Source organism: Montipora foliosa, chromosome 10 (assembly GCF_036669935.1).
Source record: "Montipora foliosa isolate CH-2021 chromosome 10, ASM3666993v2, whole genome shotgun sequence".
NCBI classification, from domain to species: domain Eukaryota; kingdom Metazoa; phylum Cnidaria; class Anthozoa; order Scleractinia; family Acroporidae; genus Montipora; species Montipora foliosa.
The window spans coordinates 9,281,618-9,301,617 of NC_090878.1; the positions used below are offsets into that span (position 1 = coordinate 9,281,618).

A 20,000-nucleotide genomic window follows, 5' to 3' on the forward strand; every position below is an offset into this window, starting at 1 on the left:
TGCCATACATTTCCTGTAAATTCCAAAGGCACAAAATTACAGAGAATGTATGGAGACAAAAAAGCAATATTTAGGAATTCCAAAGAATAAATATCAACTCCAGTTCATCTCAGTGGTGACCTTGAACTTATTTGTTTGGTTTATGAAGGTGAAAGTCTAGAAAAGTAGAGTCATGGACAATTTATTGCACTTGCACAAGCTTAAATGGCAGACTAGCTGGCTTTACTTCAATTACGGCCAGTTTCAATACTTGAGACATTTTTGCGCATTGCAATGCCGTAACTATCTGATGCAATAAATCACCCTGCGTAGTGTGTTTAATAGAACGACTTCTACAGAAAAAATCTTACCTTGTAATCTCGAGGTATAAAAAACATCGACGAAGGAATCTTTTCACAGGATTTGAAGTCTCGGAATGTAACACGAGCCGTGATGGTTGGAAAGACTGGTATCTCTGGTGAGGAAACAAGACGTTAGCAGAGCAAAAGGGGAAAAAGAAAATTCGCGTCTGCGAAAACCGGAAGACAAGGGATCTTCACGGTCACCACAGAAACGAAATTCGAACCAAAACAGGAAGCTGGTCCATTGCAGGGTCAATAACACCTGTGGTATGACACCCATGTGAAAGTGACGGTACCAGTTACTGTTGACCTTTAACTGCCAAACACAGTTGGTGACCTCATTCGCTCAAAAGCCTTTAGAGCTGAATAAACAAGGCCGACCACCACCTTGCTTCACTTAAGTTCCCTACTGTTTGCGAATGATGTGGTGGTTTGTCATGAAATGTCTTAAATTTGTGGATTTTGACCAGCAGATTGTGACGACTACTGGTCATCGCAGTTGAGAGGGCAAATTTACAGCACTTGCAATGAAGCCTGAAAAAAAGTCCCACAAAGGTCATGCCGAAACAAGTGCTGTGAAACAGGAGTTATTGTTTATCTTCCTTATCGAATAAATTGCCGACGTCATCACAAAGGGAGCACCTTTTCTTTTGTTTTTTTTTTTAGACCTGACTGTTGGCTCGGCTTGTGTTCAATCCGCACTCATTCAGTTCTAACACTCCAGTGATCTTTCACCTTATTTTTGTAACACGGTTACCAAGCTCTCTCTTATTCCAGCTTTGTTCCACCAAAGCCTAAAGCTCCCATTTTATTTATCCTAATTTAACGCTAAATGTGCTTTAATTAAACTACACAGCATCGGGGTGACAAACTAAATGTGAAACAAGGTTTTCCGCGATTTAAAAAAAAAAAGTAAGTAAAAACACATCACCTGAGCTAATCAAACAACATCGCCCATTCTCATGGTAAATAAGAAAAATCGAAAAATCAACAATTATCGATAAATAAGAGAGAACGCGCTCTGATGGACATACCTATTCTGACGGGAAATCCCGCGGGAAGTTTCATCGCTACAAACTCCTTTAACTTATTAAAATGCTTGAATGGCGCGATAACTTCTAACAGTTTGAGAATTCTGAAAAAAAAAACAATCTCAAATCACACTTCTCCAAACAATGTAACTCAGTGGTCCCTTTGCAAAAAAAAACCTGGCCAATTTATAACTGTATCATCTACTTTCCGTTATATCAAAGAGTAAACGTTTTAAAGAACAACAGCTATAAATAGGTAAATTGGATAACAAAAAAAATATTGCCGATTCGACCTTTTCCAAAGACGTTTTTTTAAAAAAATCTTTTGAAAAGAATACTTAAAATTTATGCCAGATTTCAGTCCCTTTCAATTTTATTCAACAAAATGTTTCTCCACCTGCACCAGGTGCAGGCCCCCTCCCATATTTCTACAGAGCCATGCCAGCGAGTCACTGACTAAAAAGTGTCATTCATCCAATGACGTCCGTTGTCCAATAGTAAAAAAATATTCATAGTACGAAGGAGGTAACACCACCTCTTAACAGCTTTGGGGTGCACCAATATGGAAATCATCTTTGTGTGCTATATTATCTCACTGTTTTAGTATATACTAAAACAACTATTCACCTCAGCGTCCATGGCTAGTGGTGGATATTAACCTTGATGCTTCGTGGCTCAGTAAATATCCACCACCTCCATCCACTTTGGTGAATAGTTGCTGACTATTTTTGCATTAGGAATCCACCAAAAGGTTCATGCCTTCAGCACAAGTTTTTGACATTCTATGTAGTACTGTATGTGTAATAATGACACTTACAAGTCAATTGACAGCGGAAATTCCTCACTCTGTAACAGAAGGCAACAATATTATTTGTTAGCTGTAGTTGAATAATTCCTTCACTAGTGAAAGTGAAACCTTGACCTCTATACTCTTGATACCCCCTTCCCTCCCCCCCCCCCCCCCCCCCCCCCCATGTGAGAGAAAGGAAGTAACAGAGGAGAAAAGTGAAGAGAAACAGAAATAATTTACAAACAATCTGATGCTTTAAAGACAATACAAAAAAAATGAACACAGTACCATTGCCACTTGGCATTTGACAGCTTTCCTATCTTCTTTCAGCACAATCTTACGACCCATTCGGGGAAGCCTAATAATGAAATTTGGAATTCAAATAAAAAAACAACAGGAGCTAAGTAAGCCAGATGGAATAATCAACTGTGGGTTGAGTTTGTTGGTTCTCTACTCTGCACCAAGAGGTTTTCTCCGGGTACTCTGGTTTCCCCTCTCCTCAAAAACCAACATTTGACTTCAATATTTACAGTGTCCCCAATTATTAGTGCTTTAGTGCTAGAATGACTAGACACTTAAATGAAGTTCCTTTCCTTTTTTCCCCAACTTCAATATCAAAGGGTCTCCCAAATGATGCCCCTTGTCTGTCACCTTGACAAAATGGCTTGCGGCCATTTTGAAAAAACTGCTTAGGTGATTATCGTGCAATAATCACCTCAAGTACAACCAATCAGCACAGAGAATTTTCAATAATCACCTATGTAATTAAACTAAAACTCTTTATTTCTTTTTACCAGGGTTGGCATTTAACATCTCCTTCATTTTATTATCATCATTTATCAACAAAACCACCTTAAATACACCCTGCTTCAAAACGTTTGAACCAAACAATGTTCAGCAAAATTACTTTTTGAAAGAAGGCATATTAAGAGTACTGATTATTTTTTATTACCTCTCCGAATCGTAAAGTAGATATTCATCCCAGGTCAAATCAGATTTGGGTGGAGGGTGAAGGGAACTTCGTCGTGTGGTCTACAATAAACAGCAAAAATAATAAGCTTAAAATGCTGCTATAATCAAAAATCGCTTCTCATTTTTTCTTAACACTTCGAAAGTACCGGTACTTGCATTGAATGCTCAACAGGCGAAATCTTTTGATGTAATTTCAGGAGGAAAACTGTTTATTTTCACTCAACTCTTTTCATTTGATGGTCCTCCAATACTTGGTGTGGTTCTCACTGATAAGCTTTCAGCGATCTTGATTGAGTAGAAAGTGATGTCATTTACTCACTGGCTTACAAATGAAGTGCTTGAATGCAGTTTACTTAGTATGCAGCATAAGAGGTTTCGGCTTTCAGATTGTCAAATTTGTATTCTGCATAATAAGTAAGCCGCAATCAACACCTCATTTTTAAACTAGTGATTAAATGACATCACGTTCTCCTCGATCCACCAAGTAATGGAGGACTGCTGAATGAAAAGAGTGGAGTTAAACAGTCTTCCTCTTCAAATTACTAAAAAATACCGGTATTTCACCTGTTGAGTATTTTCAAAATGTGCAGAAAATGAGAACTGACTTTTTCATTGTAGTTGCACTTTAAGCAGTGTGATAACGATAGTTTTATGGATAAAACTTATTGACCACTATCCCAATGAGAGGAAGGCAGATCTGTTGTTCAGTTACAAAAGCAGCTGAGAAGTTGAACCAGAGATAACACAGAACGTGAACCCGAGAACTCTGAACTGGAATACTAGTAGTGATTGGAAGTCTAGTGTTAACCACACAGCCACAGAAAAGTAACATAGTCACTCTATTTAATGTTGGTATAATGGTTCCTTCGGGTATGAGGATGGTATCAATGGAAGCTGAGGGTGCATGCTTTACGCCCCTCCCTCTGTCAGTTCTCCATTGTACAGTTGTTTAAGACTACAGCTACACAAATCAGAAGAAAAAGGCGAAACAGACATTGAAGTTGATGAGAATCAAAGTTGTGACCTATGGCTACGCCTGCTCCTTACAGTGCTTTCATTCTAACTAATGTCTCACCTCAGGCAAACTATCCATAATGTTTCCATTTCCTTTGCTGAGGGTCTCAACTAAAGCCTGTCAACAATAAATTACACCGCAATTTTACGATGAAAGATGAAATGACTAATGTTCATCTGTAGACAGCACTTGTTTTAGAATGGAACCCACCTTATTTTTGATAACATCTTCATCAGTTAGGTGTTCTCTTCTAACGATAGTAAGAAAACATAAGGGCTTGTTAATACAAAATGTGTTAATACCACTTTGATACAATTTGATTGCCATTGTCTGTTCTAAATAAGAGCCTCTTGCTTCAATGATTCAAGCTGTCATGTTATTCTACTCGTCACGTAACTCACTGGCATGTCATGCAACTAGTGCATGTGGAATCATTAACATTAATTTTTTTCATGCACACTGTCTTGAATCTCTTGTTTTCAGTTGAAAGTTTTATCCTCTTTTTTGTTGGTTTGGCTAAAGAGATTTTACCAGAATGTTTGGACAGATAAAACTTACGTTTATGGCGCTTATTGAGTTTACCCTTGTGAGTACACCCAATATGACAAGCAAAAGAGTTGTTCTTAAATAAGATTCCTTGCATGAATCAAAAGGGTCACACACCTAAAGCTGAAGGAACTGCTGACAGTCTACATGTAAGAGGAAAACACTACCCTTACTATACCAGAGAGAAGAACATTTATTTATAAACAAAACAACAAGTACATGAAATTCCACCTTTTCCTGGATATCAGAAGCATCCCATTTATGGAGTAAACATTTGAATGATAAGGTCCAATCATTTCCTAAAAACAGAAAGAAAAAAATTGAAAATTTTATGCAAATGAAAGACGACATACAGTATACCTGTAAAGCTTTTGTAAAAAAGAAAAAATCATTGCAACAATTTATAAGCAAGATAGTTAACCCTTAAGACCTCTTTTCACAACAGATTTAAGTTGTTGCTTACTGTTCTATCTGCACGCCAGATCCAACCATTTTGCGATCTGCTGAAGGTAATAGGTTTGGTTGACATCATGGCTGAAACAATGTCGCTGCAAAATGTCCAACAATACATGTGTTACAAGCCCAGCAGACCTACATGTAACTGGAACTTAAGGAAATAGTCCCCTGTTTCAATAATAAGTGGCAATAATACAGGGGCCGTGGAGTACGTTTGATAGTGGGGGGATAAAAAGTGGGCGTGTAAATAACTAAGTCTTTGATCAAGCTGAAAACAACGCCATAGGAAAAAAGAGGGGGGCTGACCAGCCCCTCCTTCTCCGTGGCCCATGTTGCTCTAATAATTCTAATGCTAGCTGGCAGGATAGTTAACCTGGAATACCACGAGAATGTCCTCAATCAGCAGGGAAGAAACTGAGATTGCGACTGAGTTTAGGGATCATTGGTGCAATGTATGTACATATACATCTGTACTCCCTTTGGGGTGCAGGGATGGCGCAGTGAGAGCACTCGCCTTCCACCAACGTGGCCCGGGTTTGATTCCCAGACTCGGCGTCATATGTAGATTGAGTTTGTTGGTTCTCTACTCTGCACCGAGAGGTTTTCTCCGGGTACTCCGGTTTCCCCTTTCCTCAAAAACCAACATTTGACTTGATTTGCGTTCATTGTTAATTTCAGTTTACAGTGTCCCCAATTAGTGCTCCAGCGCTAGAAGGACTAGACACTTAAATAAAGTTTTTTTCTTTCCTTTCCTTTCCTCCAAAATCTTTTCAGACAAGTACAATGTACCTGCTCATAAGTATGTCCACTTCTTCCTCTATTTCAGCCTCAGTGTCCTGAAAAGAAGAGGGAATAATAGTTTTTACCTGATGACATTTAATTTTAGAGTCACAAGGTGAATTTCTCAATACTTTTTCTTACTACCGTAAATTTCCTCATGGTAACCAAACTCACCTCTGTCCTGAGCCTCTGAAAAACTTTTTTGTCATTGTCTAATATAGCAAAAGCCTGTTTCCCTGTTACACAGAAAAAGAAAAACCATAACAGTTGCTAGTCTAGAAACTGGCCCGAGGTAAACAAGTTAATTCCATGGATTATACAGGAAAAGAAGTTTGCACAAGACAACTTTGACAAAGTTTTATAGCTCATGTGTAGTATGCATTAACTGCAGAGGAAATTTTCAAAGTACAGTTTGAAGGTGATCACGTAGTGGTATACCTCTAGCATCACCATTGAAGATAAAGGTTAGGTCTCCCCGTTGCCACTTCATATCTGTAAAGTCCACAAGTGTGCTATCCATTCTGTTCAAGTAAGAAACCACATTACATTACGAACATTCCATGTGAAAATTTACATCTGAAGTTAGCAGTGCAAGGCTTGCTCAGCCAAAGTCAGATGCACAAAATTAGTACTTACAGACAACATATTTCTATGGTCTTCAAAGAACTGGTATTACAGTCACAAAGATAAAGTAAATTTATGAGCTGCTCCACCCATGAAAGGAAAGGTATTTAAGTGTCTAGTCGTTCTAGCGCTGAAGCACTAATTGGGGACACTGTAAAATGACTTTTCAAGATGCACATGGAACAGATATTTAATTTAAGAGACTTCAGCCATACTGCTGATTGTGTAGTTCAAAATCACTGATCAATAAAAAGAGAGATGTCCCCCTTTCAGGCCAGAACAACCTCTACTCAGAAAAATCAACATCTCCATGTTGCTTCTTCCCACAAAAAAAAAATATAATTATAAGCCCTGTAGCTTGTGTGGGAATTTTCCTACCTTATGGAACAGCCTTTCTTGTATAATTTACAGGTGTCAGATGGCAGTACTCTTGACAATAATGGAACTGCAAAATAGAAGGTTTTCCTCAGTACAGTGTGTATGTTATGCTGTATGCACTTCAATCAAAGGGCCGATTTAAACAGTACGATTTTTGTCGCGTGCGACAGGCATACAATAACGATGACTTACGATTGCTGCAGCATTTTAGAACATTTTTTGAAATGCTATGACATTTTTTTCTGACGTACACGACAATCGTAAGTGAGTTGTAGGTTTGATTTACACGAAACAATTTGTGTCATAGGCCTGTTATAAGCTTGTCACATGCGACAAAAATTGTACCAGGTAAATCAGCCCTAAAAAGTTTTCAAAACATTGAACCATTTTTAAGTAGTGGTAAAAAAGCATGACAACACAGTACCCCAACTTTGAAAGTCCCAGTTGATCTCCATGTAAAAGTCACCAAGCTAGAAAAACAAAAATAAAAAACGTGTACAGAAAAATGGTAAGAAACAGATTGCAATTGCCATTTGAAAAAGTGGCAGTTCAACAAATTTAAGGGATGCAATCTTAAAAGATTCATGGAAAACTAAAGGATCCTAGCTCTGCAGTTTTCCACAAAATTACACAAGAGACAAACCTTCATCAACGCAGCAGTTAATTGAGGTCGCCTTTCATCAAGAGCTTCTCTTGATTGTTGCTTCAGTTTTTTAAGCAAAGCAGTGACTAAAAACAAAAAGAAAATTAGACATTTACTCTGATCTAACTCTAACAAGGCCTCACTAAGATGTTAATGATAGCGGTACCTGATCATGAGCCAATCTGGCAATGCAACAGCCACAATGTGAATACAAAGAAATAAATGCAGTTCTCCCTCACTTGCATTATAAGAATGTCACTCTTTTCTGAGACTTCAAATATTGTTAACGAGAACATTTTCAGTGATATGTGCCACCTTTGTGAGTAATATCTTGTTGACAACTTGGAACTCAAGTTCTAATTTACCTAATAATTATTATTAGAGTATGTAAAAACAGTATGAATAACAGAAGAAAATTGTTTTCAAAAGAGCAGTGGCTCCTAAAGAAGACTTTAGTTTGTGAATTTGGTTCTCGCACTCTAAGAACTCTTGCAATTGCCGAATTTTCACTTAAAGTAAAACAGCTAAATTTTTCAAGTGAGATGGAATCTCCATTCCTCTGCAAGCAGCCTTACAAATTATGTTGCATGTGCTAATTGATCTTAAATTTTTCTAAAAAACTATTTTCCTCAAATTTGAACGTCCACGTCTAGGGTGTTGGTCTATGGGTGTGGCTTACACACAGTCAGCTTTTACCGTACTCTTGCCTGGATCTTTCTCATGATTAACCTATTGATCCCTCAGATGTGCTAGGACGCTCCCAGTTAGCATTAGAAAGAGTAAAATCTGTTAAGCCTCACTCTCAGGAGTCAATGGGTTAATTATCTGGAATCACCTACACACCACTTCAGTTTCTTTTACATTTTAAATTGACTCAAGTACGTATTGCTAAATTGCAAGCCAATGAAATTCACATCTAGCAGGGAGTACTCTCTCACTTACTTATCTGTCGATCTCCATAACTAATTGCTTCAGCAAGTGGACTCCATCCAAAATTGTTCTTAACCTTGACTTGTGCTCCGTGAGCTAGCAACAAGTACACACATTCTGAGAACAGAAGGAGAGAACGCATTAAAAAATACACCACAGTGTCCTCTAAACCATGTTTTTTATAAGGAAAGAACAGCAAAAAAGGTAGGAGGGGGGGAGGGGTGGAAGCCCCTGAGACAGTTTTGGAGTCTACTTAAATTTGATACAGTCATGTACATCTAAAACACTATAAATGCCAAGGCTCCTGCCTAAGAAAAATTTTCTGGGAGCCCTTTGGGCTTCCAACATTAAAAGTTAGTAGCCCGAGTCATTTTTTCAAGAGCCCATGAATTAATTAATTCCAGCTGGGATCAAATTTACAAGAAAGTGAGGATGAATCAAGGTACCTGTTTGGGCTACTTGTTCAGAAATTTGGTCGCCCACACTCACAAATAAGGAACCTAGGGAACCAGGCAACCGTTAGGCAGCAGCCTTGTATGCAGTTAAATACAATCTAATGGAGTTTACTTAACAACAGGAGTGCTGTGTATGTACATTGTATAGAGGTCTCAGCCAGTTTTAGTGAGTACTTGTACAAGTCATGTGTGAGGATGTCTCTTGTTTGTGAAACAGTGAATATTCACAGCATCATGCCTTTGCATTGTTTGCTAGCATTGGAGTAGGAAGTGTGTTTCTAGGGTACCATTTTGCCCTAGTAAGCTCATCTTTTATTAAAAACCTCACCTTTGCGGCCTAAAAGAACTGCCAAGTGAAGAGGTGTGTTTCCTGAGGAAAGAGAAAATGCCACTAGTGGTTTTTACAGTAACTTGAGGAATACAAAAAATTCATAATTTTGATAAAAAGTGATGCAATTAATTCACTTGTAAAAAACCTATAAATTAGTTAAAGGCTGAATTGATTTTGTAAAGATTACAACCAGTTTCCTTCATCTTTACCTTTACCTTCACCTTTAAAGCTCCCAACAAGGACAGCACTTTGATTTCTCACACATTCTTTGTCTCAGCAACCAGCATGACATGTGACCTTGGCACTTTAACACAAGACCTTAAATTGGCTACTAAAAACAAGTTGAGTGCTCATCACAATTCTCAGGCAGACCAACCCTGGCCCTGATTTTAAGATCTGATGTAGTGTAAACTTTGACTGAGCAGTTTTTTGTAAACCCAGCAATAAAGATCTGTCACAAAAATTTTTGCCCCTTCATCTGTGCACTCCCTTATCTTTACCTGAATTAAATACTTAGAATTCCCAGTAAGACATTAAAAACCAATTGGGTACACTGATTTTAAGCTGATAAGCATCAGTCTGGTTTTGAATTCCTCATATTGGTGACATTTGACAAACAAGGCTGAAAAGCTTGTCCTACAGAAATTAATGTTTCTTTATTTTCTATCTTAAGACAATTCTATTAATATACTATGAAATTTAATATCTTAAGCAAAGATTCTCAAGCAAAGATTCTTTCGCTTGGATACTGCAATGGTAATTCCATTAATGCCTTCCATTGCCTCAGGACAATTTTATGAATCAAATTACATCAATAAAAATAGAACTTCTGCTTTTGGGTGCACTGACTGAGGGTCTCCTTGTCTCGACACACAGTAATCCAGATGGTCACCCATACTTCACATGCATCATAGATTTATTTCTAAAATTCTCCTTTACAGAGAAGCCATACCATAAAACCACAATATTTGTATTAAGACACTGCAATCTCTTAAATATATATATTTTTAATAATTTAAGGTTATCAGAAAATCACAAACAAAAGTTGATGCTATCGCATTTTTGGCAAATTAACTCCATGGATTGAAGACTAATGTTCCGACAAAAAAGGAAAAGGATTAAGAGTTATGTAAATCAAATTCTCACACTTAGCAAACCTGATACTGGAATCAATAAATTGTTTAAGCGACTTTTTGTTGATACAGTCATGTACATTTATGTCGTCATATCACGAGAAGTCAACTTGTCGATGTCAAGAATGTTCCAGATCCTACATAATTTTATTCAAAATTTCGCCATCCAAACAGCATTTAGTCAAATGTAGCATTGATATGATTCTGATCGACACCAATAATCTTCATTTAGGTTGGTGAAAAGAATCGAAAACATCAACCAGCTGAAACAATCATGAGCTCAAGCTTAGATAAGCTTCATGCCGGCCGGGTAATAGGCGAGAAGCAAAACAAACCGTTGGAAGCTTCCAAAACAAGATCGCTACATAAAAGCCAGCTCTTACCATGTATATCTCTTTCTCCTATGTCACAGGTGCGTAAATAACCTGAAACCTTGCGCAAATTGCCCTCAAAAATAGCTTTGTGAAGAGGGAATTGATCACACAACGAATCCATCTTTGTTAGTGCGTTACCTAATGACGTCAGTTCTATCCCGTCAAACATAGAAAGATAAGCGAATAAAATGGCGAATGACTGGCAGCGAAAAGCTCGCCAGAGATGGAAGTTGTTAGCTTCAGTTATCAACAAGCAAGCACTTGGAAGAGAGAATATCAACGTATCTGTGCGACGGTTTTCAGGGTTTAACTTGTTTTCTAAAACGTTTCTGGAAAGTGAAGGTGATTATGAGTGGACTGACTATCGCCTTTTTGGTTCACACGTGAACAAACCAATGCTCGTGAAGCAACGAAGTAGACAGGTTATTCTAGAAGATTTGACCGGTTTTGACAATACTGGTAACGTCTGCTTATGGCCTTCGGAAGAAGTATTAACATATTACTTGGTTAAAAACAAGAATCAACTCAATGGTAAAACAGTTTGTGAGCTTGGAGCAGGAATGACAGGCCTTGCTGGGATTTTCCTGGCTTCTTTTGCAGAGCCTTTCCATGTTGTACTAACAGACGGCAATAATGATTGCGTGGAAAACATGAGAGCTATCATTCACAGAAATCAACCGTCTTTTGGTTCAACCCTTGTGACATGTCAATCTTTGATTTGGGATGAAAATGCAAATCTTTCAAATCTGGAATTTAAATTTGATTTCATTATCAGTGCTGATTGTCTGTTTTTCACTCAGTGTCAGTCTGGCTTAGTTCATGTTATGGATGCACTACTCAATGAATCTGGTTTGGCAATTGTGATGGCTCCTTGTCGAAAGAATACACTGGAATTATTCTGCAGCAAGGCTCGCTCTCGATTCAGTGTGACCATGTTGAGAAACTATGACCCTTTGGTGTGGTCAAGACATCAGTTAGCCAAGAGGGAAGATCCTTTGTATGAGGAAGATATTCATTATCCAGTGTTGTTGTTACTTTCCAAGAAAACAGGGATCAAGTCATGAAATGCATAATAATTTATTGTGAAGGGAGGCTTGTGTCTTGATGAACTTGTAATATTACAATTTGTAAAAAAAGCTGAAGCCCTTTTGTTTCATGTGGATTTTTGAATAGTTGCCTACAGCGAGAAACATATGGATATTAACTGTTATCAATGTGCCAACCACACTAATGCAGGATTGCTGTATATTCTAGACCAAGCATGTCGTCATCATTTAGGAATTATTGGGAAAGCACAGCAAATGGATTCTGGGGTGGGTGTGAATTTTACAATATTGGGAGGGAAAAGGAGTTAATACATCAGTCCTAAGTTATGTTTAAGATCATAACTTTATCCAATGGTTTAGCCAATAATTATATAGCTTTTAAAATAAACTCCAAGCATTGGGAAGAGCTATGCACACTGAATACTTGACATTAAATTTTGTCACTGCGATTTTCATAATTCTGCGGAATCTTACCTTGAAGTGCTAAGCGCCAAACTGCGTTTTGGCTTCCATCAATCAAATTTCCGAACATAGCCAGGAAGATCAACTCCACCTCCGGAAAGTAAATTGGAGTTTTTGTTTAGTTCACAGCTTGAACACCATTATATGTTTTTACAAATTCTTCATTAAAAAGATTTGTACAGATTCCATCGGCATTGAGTTCAAATCTACGATTGTAAAGTAAAGTAAAGTGGTGCATTTATATAGCACCCTTATCACAACGTCTCAAAGGCGCTTTACAATGATCAATTCACCCCCAGCGGAGTGGAAGCATATACAGGCGCAAATTACAGCTGCTTCTAAGCAGTCCATGCATGCTGGTACTCATTTTACTGACCTCGGAAGGATGGAAAGCTGAGTGAACTTTAGCGGGAAAGAAGGTCGCCAAATATGCCAGTCTCGGCAGCCCCGGGAATGGAACCCGGGACCTTAGGGTCGGAAGGCAGAGATCTTACCACTGCGCCAACCCCTCCGCCCTTCAGTTACGCATCAATTGATTTTGTCATCTGTGGTTACTGTCGGAAGTTTGATTGATGAAAGGCAAAACAAAGTTTGGCCATTGGCGCTTGAAGATTAATTTAGCAGAATTATGAAAATTGCAGTTACGGGAAAATTTTTGACCGGAAATAGCTGTTGCTAACCATTTCACCCCAAAGGGGCTCCCTTCTGACAAGTAAAATCATCTGGCATCTGGCAGAGTAAAATCTTCAAGTGTCACTTATGGGAGGGAAAATATTATAATATGAAGAAAATTCCACACTTCAAACAGGCCCCAGTAGTTCAAAGGTCAGATATCTTTATCTGGTGGAATTAAGCAACAGAGAACTTTTTCCGTGTGTTCATAGTCTCATCTTAACATCAGGGGGAGATGAGACAGTTATGTCAAGGGTTTGTATAACTGTCTTGAATTCTCCCAACTCCCTGAGTGTTTAGACGAGGCTTTGTAAACACGGAAGAGTCCCCTATTGTTGCCGTCAGAAAATATTTCCCCAAAAGAATTCGACAAATGAACAAAAATGCTGTTTTTTTTACTTCTTTATCAAAACAGATTTTTTTGATACACGCTCATATTTCCTACCAGTCAATCAAAACTTGTGTCTGACAACACATAACCAATCAAAATTTGTGTGATGTCACAGTTTTGTTTACATACTCTCACTAAACACAGCTATTGACCAGTGAGAGTGCATGTACTATCCTAATTATTTTATAAAAGTCAATATCCAACAGTTTCCTTCTGTGCAAAATTCCAGGATTCACTTAGTAAGAAACATGCATACTCTGAGTACATCTAAGTAAAAGCCTCTCTAAAAGAAACCTTGGCCAACAAAATGTGGAGTATTATATTTCATACTCTGGTTAGTAGGCTATCAGGTCGATTAAGTTATCCAGCCTGGATAACAATTATTGGGGCGGGCTTCAGTTGTTCAAAAGGTGGATAACACCATCCACCAGATAAATCACTATCCAGCGTGTAAACACTAGCAAAAGTAATTGAGTTATCCAGTGGATAGTGATTTATCCAGTGGACAGCGCTATCCACCATTCGAATGACTGGGGCCAGAGAAATCACTGTCCAGAAGGCCCTAGTTGTTCAAAGGGTGGATTAGCGCTATCCATTGGATAAATCACTACTAGTCCACTGGATAACTCAATTGGTTTTGCTTTGGGTTAGCTGGATAGAAATTTATCTGGCCCAGGTTGCTCGAAGCATGGTTAGCACTAACCAGCATTAAATGCCATGGAAACCTATAGGTTTTGATATCTCTTAACCAACGGTTAGCACTAACCAGGCTTCAAGCAACCGGCCTCTGGTGGATAGTGCTTAGTATCCACCTTTTGAACAGCTGAGGCCAGATAGAGCGAGTTTCAATCAAGGTTGTGAAACCAAAACTGAATTAAATACTTTGGCAAATCAAAAAGGACGGAGACAATCCAGTAAACCAATCAAATCTCCAAGTAATTACACTTAGCCGGCACAAAGCGCAGGAAAATGTGGACATGTAAGCCGCGATTGGTTTTGGTTTCATTTCTGATTGGTTGAAAAAGTGGCACAAGAACTTTGAACCAATCACTGTTTGAAGTGATGCAAAACCAAAGCAATTCGCTTATTACTTTCGACACAGACTCATCATCAGTTGTCTTTCATGGTCTTGTTGGGGGAAGACAACTGGTGACGAGTCAGCTTTCGACACTCAATTGAAAATCCCTCTAAACACTAGCAAAACCAATAGTGAGTTTTTGAGTTATCCAGTAGATAGTGCTATCCACCCTTTGAACAACTCCGGCCAGATGGATAGCGACGAATCAACCATGACAAAAAATCCAAGCTTTGAACAACTGAGAGCCTGATCTTGGTTGTTCAAAAAGGTGGACAGTGATGTCCAGTGGATAAATCAGTGCCAGGCACAATAGGGACTTTCAAAACCAAGGTGGTTTTTAAAAGCGGATGAAGAATTCTTTGGTGGATACATGTAGTACTCTTCACCCTTCCAGTGGGGGAATTGAGTGGCAACAAAGAAGTAAATGACAGAAATACAATCACTCTTTTTCATGCTTGTTTATTGATTTATTTCGTTATAAATAATTATTTGCTACAGATTTTGGTTCTGTAAACCTATTCCTTCACATTCAATTATGCATCCTTCCTTGTCTGACACTTCCTGAACCTTTATTTTTGCCTAGGAAGACAACAAAACAGAATTTATCCATAAGTACAATACAGCTGAAACAACACAAGGTTATCAAAGTTAGTTGGCTGCCGGAGAAAATCACAACCTGTGCTATTTTGTTGTCTTTGTGAAAAACTTCGCCACAATTTTCCTTGAAAGATAGTACATTTTTTTCCTGCAAACCCTACAATACCCACTGAAAAAAAGTTCTTACAACCCTTTTGACACTTGGTGTTCCAGATATGAGACCAGTCATGGGTGAAAACCCAACTAAACTTGACATCAAACAACGACCCTAGATTGGCATCTGAAGGATGCTTTCTACAACTGTGTTAAGTGGAACACTTTCAACAGTTGTAGGTATCGCTTCTAGGGCAGTGAATGCTGCAACAAGCTATTTGAACAAGAGTTAATCAAAATATCAGTGATGTCAAAAGCACCTCAGCTCCTTTGTATTTAACTCTTGATTGATGATGTTCACCTGATGACATGACATGACATGACAAATTAGTGAAGTCTGAGAATTCAGCTCTGTTTGTGGCTCATAAAAATATCGGCATTCCTCTTATCTTCTCTCAGTTCTCACAACTTAACTTCTCAAAGTAAGCAATTTTGCGTTCAGATGCCTCCAGGTCAGAGATGTGTCTAAAAATCTACTGATGTATCCAGCTTTGTCAGCTGCCTGGTGTAAGGCTTCATGTATTCTCACCTTCATGATTTTTTCTGCTACATATATTGCTGTTTGAGTGTGCATTGTTAGAGGTCCACATCTCAGTGAAGAGTGTCCCTTTGCCAACGCCATAAAGATGACAAGCTGAAAATGGATTTTCCCCTTTTAAGAATCACAACAGACAAACTGCAAAATATTATTGTTTTCTGTTGCACAGAAAAAAAGGATTTTGTCAAATCAGGAAGTAGTGCCTCAATGAAGGGTTATTTAACAAGTTTCTTTGCTGTAGAAAAAAATGAACCTTGACTGAATCACAAATTAAAATTGAGGGGGTCAGCCTCTTTCGCTAGGGGAATAGGCTTCTTGAAGGATTTCTTTCCAAAATAAAGGGGTGTCGGCTGCTTACTTGATCCTGTAGATGGTCGTCAACACAGCCACCGTGTTGAAGATTGTTTGTAAGTTCATCAACTGCATTCCTGGCTACTTCTTCAGCAGGGACACCTTGAGAAAAGTTAGAGACAGATCCTCATTCACAGACATCTTGTACAGTGAAGTAATTTTAAACACTACAAGAAAGTCCTGCACACTAGTTGTCCGTCACTTTAATGAACACTCCAATGAACCTCACTCTCTTATGCTCAATTTTTTAACTGTAAAATTGGAATTATTTTAACGAACCTTTTCTTCCAAGTGCTGAGCCAGCTAATCTACATCCAGTTTTTGATTCCGCAATCACCCTGACAATTAAAATGTAAAGTATGGTATGAAGTACAGCAGTTACAGCTCCCAGAGTCACCACTGCAAAATATGTAATTATGATAAAAAGGAATTCATTACATTATACCACTTCCATTTCCATGTGACTTGTTATCTGGTTCCTGAACTGGTTCAATGTTAACGTCAACATTTGGGTATTTCTTCTTCAAGATCCTGTCTGCTTCCCTTGCCATAGTTTGTGCTACCTAATGGTAAGAATGCCAGGTAATTAGGAAGATAAGATGTTGAACTAATAATTATTATTTTGCTTACATTTTTTGAGGCTCAGTACTACCTTGAATTTTGTGAACTTAAGAATAGGAGACATGATGGCTTCATGTAATTTCTCATATCTTTCAGATGTTATGTACCCCTTGATTGGTCAGTTCAGTAAAGGAGTATTCTAGAGAAAAGCTGGCTAGCTTCAAAAGTCTATTTTTGTTGCTGCATTTAAAAGTATAATATATGATATAATCAATGACTATCTTGCTAACCTTGTTTTATCAGACCTTAAATGTATGGCTGCTTCTTTTTTTTTTTTACATTCAATATAATATTACAATGTCTGCAGGGGATTCATTAATGGCCAGGAACTGGGCAAATTGACCGGCTGTGCACACTTTTTGCCACAACTTTGCCCAGCTGTTTTCATCTTTTCTGCTTGCTGTATTATATCCAAGGCATCAAAAATGCTCAGTTGCCAAATGCTGATCACCTCCTAAGCAAAATCTTAATTAAACCCAACTTGTATATGGCTCAAGGGGAAATTATACAGGCTATAGAGTGTCTTCACTCACATGATAAGTAATCTTGTTTTTCCACCGAAACAAAAGAAAATGTGTGCGTGATAATAGAGCTCAATTCCCAAAGGATTAGTTGGGTACACCAACATGACCGCTGTTACGTCATGTGAAAACAATACATATGGCGGGTTTCTGTATACCAAAAACTCTTGAACTGAGCAAATCAAACGCTTAAAACTGCTGAAACTGGTTAGCGGCTGACTCACATCCTTTCTAAAACGTGCCATTAACTGAACTGTAACTTAATTCTTTTTCACTCAAATGAATTCTTTCAAAATTTTGTCAATCAAAGTTTTGAGTGTTTCCATTTACTTCCTCTCATTTTGCAGCAGCTACATCAGTACCTTTAAGTTATAAATCATACAGTTGTATGAACTTCAAACTCAGAAAGAGACATTTATTACACATAAATTGAGAAGAACTAACCCTGAATGGTAGAACACCAGCAACAAAAGCTTGGCCAGTGATTCTTGCTAGAGGTCCTCTTTCCAGTAGCTGTAATGGTCGCAGATGTTTGATCGGATTTACTGTTACGTGAACTTCACCTCCTCCTTTAGGAAAATAACCCCTTTGGAAAAAAAGGTGATCAAGTCTAATTAGGCCTAAAACTTTATTGCTCCTTATCTCATTCTTAATCTGAATCCTAATCTTAATCTTAATGAATTAGGAGCAATAATGTTTCAAGCCTAAAACGATTTAATCTCAAAATCCAACCTTTGTTGGTTAGTATTCAATGTATAGTGGGGTTGAACATGGTGTTTCGGTGTTTTGGTTTGGTGTTTTGGTGTTTCGTGGTTTAGTAATGTCTTGCACTGAGGGTTCCTTGCCACTGCAGAAGCTACAAGATACATCAAGCATCTCATAATATACTAACTGGTTTTGGATCAGACTTGTGTCTTTAGGTGTGAATCCTGTATAAAAGTATCTAAATCACTTCTCAGTTCAACAACAAGGCCAAAAAGAAATGGCTATCAACAGTCTTGCACCCACAATTACATGAAGCTAATCATGAGAAAGGCTACTTATAAGTAAACATAGAAAATAAATAAGTTTTAATCATCCTGCCAAGGATTTAGTTTTAGCACACATAATTTACTTCATTTACTTAATGGGTGTTCTAAATTGGAGGAGACATAAATTATAACTCTTTCCCTCCTCAGAGTGACACTTACAGATATTACTTTTTCTGGTGCCAGACATTATAATAATATTTCATTCACCAATGGAAGCCAGTTTAGGGGTGGAAGGTCAATAAATAAAAATTAATTTAGCCTCTGAATTTGTGAACTTCTGCCAAGTTCATTTGCAATCATGATATATAACTGACCTGCTGATGATGTCACAGTCAAACTGTACACCCAGTTTTTTTACAATGGGTCTCATAACCTGTTTGGAGTGTCAAATATAAAGTAAATGAAAACAAACACATTGCCTGAAGCATATTCAGGGAAAGGAAAGGAAAGGAAAAGAGAGCTTTATTTAATTGTCTAGTCTTCTAGCCCTGGAGCACTTATTATAGGGACACTTATAAACTGAAATTTTTTTGAAGAGAAGGGAGACCCAGAGTACCCTGAGAAAAACCTCTCGCTGTAGAGTAGAGAACTAACAAACTTAACCCACTTGTAAATGACACAGAGATTGAGAATTGAACTTGGGCCACATTGGTGGAAGGCGAGTGCTCTCACCACTGCGCCATCCCTGCACCCCACAAAGGGATTTAATAAACCTTGAAGTTGATGGCTGGTTTGAGTGGAGTAACTGTAGTGTCAATTGTATCAACAAGAGGCCTAATGACCCCTTTCCTTAGGGGTGTCTGTGGGCATGTCATCAGGGGCATAGCCAGGGGGGTCCTGGGCACCCTCAAACTTTTCATCTGATCTCGAAACCTCAACATGTGTAGTCTTTGTGACAAGTCTTGAAGTCTTATTTATATTGCATTTATTTTGGTGTGAAGTCTTGCATGCAAGGGTCTCAGTGTCTCGGCGAGTCTCGGATTTTACCATTTGTCACTCCTAAGTAGCTGAATCAGATGCTTGGCATCGGCTTCCAGTGCTTCTTGAATCCACTGAATATATCAATTTGCAACCATTTTACTATTTTCTGCTATTGGCCCTTGTGTTATTTTCCATTAAAAACTTTAATTAGTAGTTTTTCATCATATCACTCGTATGCAGTTTTCCTGCTCTCCGGCTCCCACTGCATCAATAATTTAGTTTTATACTTATATTAAACAGAACTTAAGATAGTTGTTTTTCATGAGTATGCTGAAAGGACATTTCAAACTTTGAATTTTTACACAGCAACAGTAACATTAATTGCCTGTTTTATTTTAGACAAATTAATTTTCTAATTTTCTTAATTAATATAGACTTTGCACTTAGACTTATATATACTAATCCTTTAAAAAGGATGGCAGGCTAAACATGAATCTTGGAAATAACTGTGTTTATGGCATCCAAAGTATGATCTACAAATCATTCAGAAACGTATAATGAACTTATTAGATCGTGCTAAACTACCAATTAAGCCTTATTATAGGCTGGAGATTGCAAAACATAGTTATACTCATGTACAAGGTTAAATATAGGCTATTTCCAGATTTCATTTGTGATATTTTCAGTACTAACTCTTGTAAATATAATTTTAGAAACCAAAATTTTGATATTCCTAGATTTACTAGATTTAATTCTGTATTGTATGGTAAACACTCTCTTAGATATCTTGGACCCTTTTTACGGAACAAGCTAGATAAA

General features: G+C 37.9%; 3 protein-coding genes across 6 annotated transcripts in view; 1 reads left to right on the top strand and 2 right to left on the bottom strand.

Moving 5' to 3' along the window:
- Positions 1 to 10,925, bottom strand: part of LOC137973579 (ankyrin repeat domain-containing protein 13C-B-like) — a 13,383-nt gene extending 2,458 nt beyond the window's left edge. The window contains exons 1-18 of the mRNA XM_068820419.1: positions 10,809 to 10,925; positions 9,290 to 9,331; positions 8,519 to 8,623; positions 7,577 to 7,662; positions 7,358 to 7,403; positions 6,934 to 7,000; positions 6,370 to 6,452; positions 6,106 to 6,167; positions 5,941 to 5,987; positions 5,159 to 5,243; positions 4,927 to 4,994; positions 4,360 to 4,399; positions 4,210 to 4,266; positions 3,115 to 3,194; positions 2,451 to 2,520; positions 2,190 to 2,218; positions 1,376 to 1,476; positions 351 to 454 (exon numbers count right to left, since the gene is read on the bottom strand). Of these exons, the coding sequence (XP_068676520.1) occupies positions 351 to 454; positions 1,376 to 1,476; positions 2,190 to 2,218; positions 2,451 to 2,520; positions 3,115 to 3,194; positions 4,210 to 4,266; positions 4,360 to 4,399; positions 4,927 to 4,994; positions 5,159 to 5,243; positions 5,941 to 5,987; positions 6,106 to 6,167; positions 6,370 to 6,452; positions 6,934 to 7,000; positions 7,358 to 7,403; positions 7,577 to 7,662; positions 8,519 to 8,623; positions 9,290 to 9,331; positions 10,809 to 10,920 (1,284 nt within the window). The 5' untranslated portion in view covers positions 10,921 to 10,925. The remainder of the gene's footprint in view (positions 1 to 350; positions 455 to 1,375; positions 1,477 to 2,189; positions 2,219 to 2,450; positions 2,521 to 3,114; positions 3,195 to 4,209; positions 4,267 to 4,359; positions 4,400 to 4,926; positions 4,995 to 5,158; positions 5,244 to 5,940; positions 5,988 to 6,105; positions 6,168 to 6,369; positions 6,453 to 6,933; positions 7,001 to 7,357; positions 7,404 to 7,576; positions 7,663 to 8,518; positions 8,624 to 9,289; positions 9,332 to 10,808) is intronic.
- On the top strand, positions 10,856 to 14,887 carry LOC137973581 (calmodulin-lysine N-methyltransferase-like). The gene has a single exon (XM_068820424.1). It carries the CDS (start codon positions 10,988 to 10,990, stop codon positions 11,861 to 11,863), a length of 876 nt encoding a protein of 291 aa, XP_068676525.1. The 5' UTR covers positions 10,856 to 10,987; the 3' UTR covers positions 11,864 to 14,887.
- Positions 14,888 to 14,891: 4 nt separating this feature from the next.
- LOC137973580 (RNA 3'-terminal phosphate cyclase-like) overlaps positions 14,892 to 20,000 on the bottom strand; it is a 14,621-nt gene continuing 9,512 nt past the window's right edge. For all 4 annotated transcript variants that reach the window (XM_068820422.1, XM_068820420.1, XM_068820423.1 and 1 more), the window contains exons 5-11: positions 18,575 to 18,633; positions 17,674 to 17,815; positions 16,526 to 16,650; positions 16,367 to 16,425; positions 16,095 to 16,189; positions 15,728 to 15,832; positions 14,892 to 15,027 (exon numbers count right to left, since the gene is read on the bottom strand). In XM_068820422.1, coding sequence (XP_068676523.1) covers positions 14,941 to 15,027; positions 15,728 to 15,832; positions 16,095 to 16,189; positions 16,367 to 16,425; positions 16,526 to 16,650; positions 17,674 to 17,815; positions 18,575 to 18,633 — 672 coding nt within the window. In that variant the 3' untranslated portion in view covers positions 14,892 to 14,940. The remainder of the gene's footprint in view (positions 15,028 to 15,727; positions 15,833 to 16,094; positions 16,190 to 16,366; positions 16,426 to 16,525; positions 16,651 to 17,673; positions 17,816 to 18,574; positions 18,634 to 20,000) is intronic.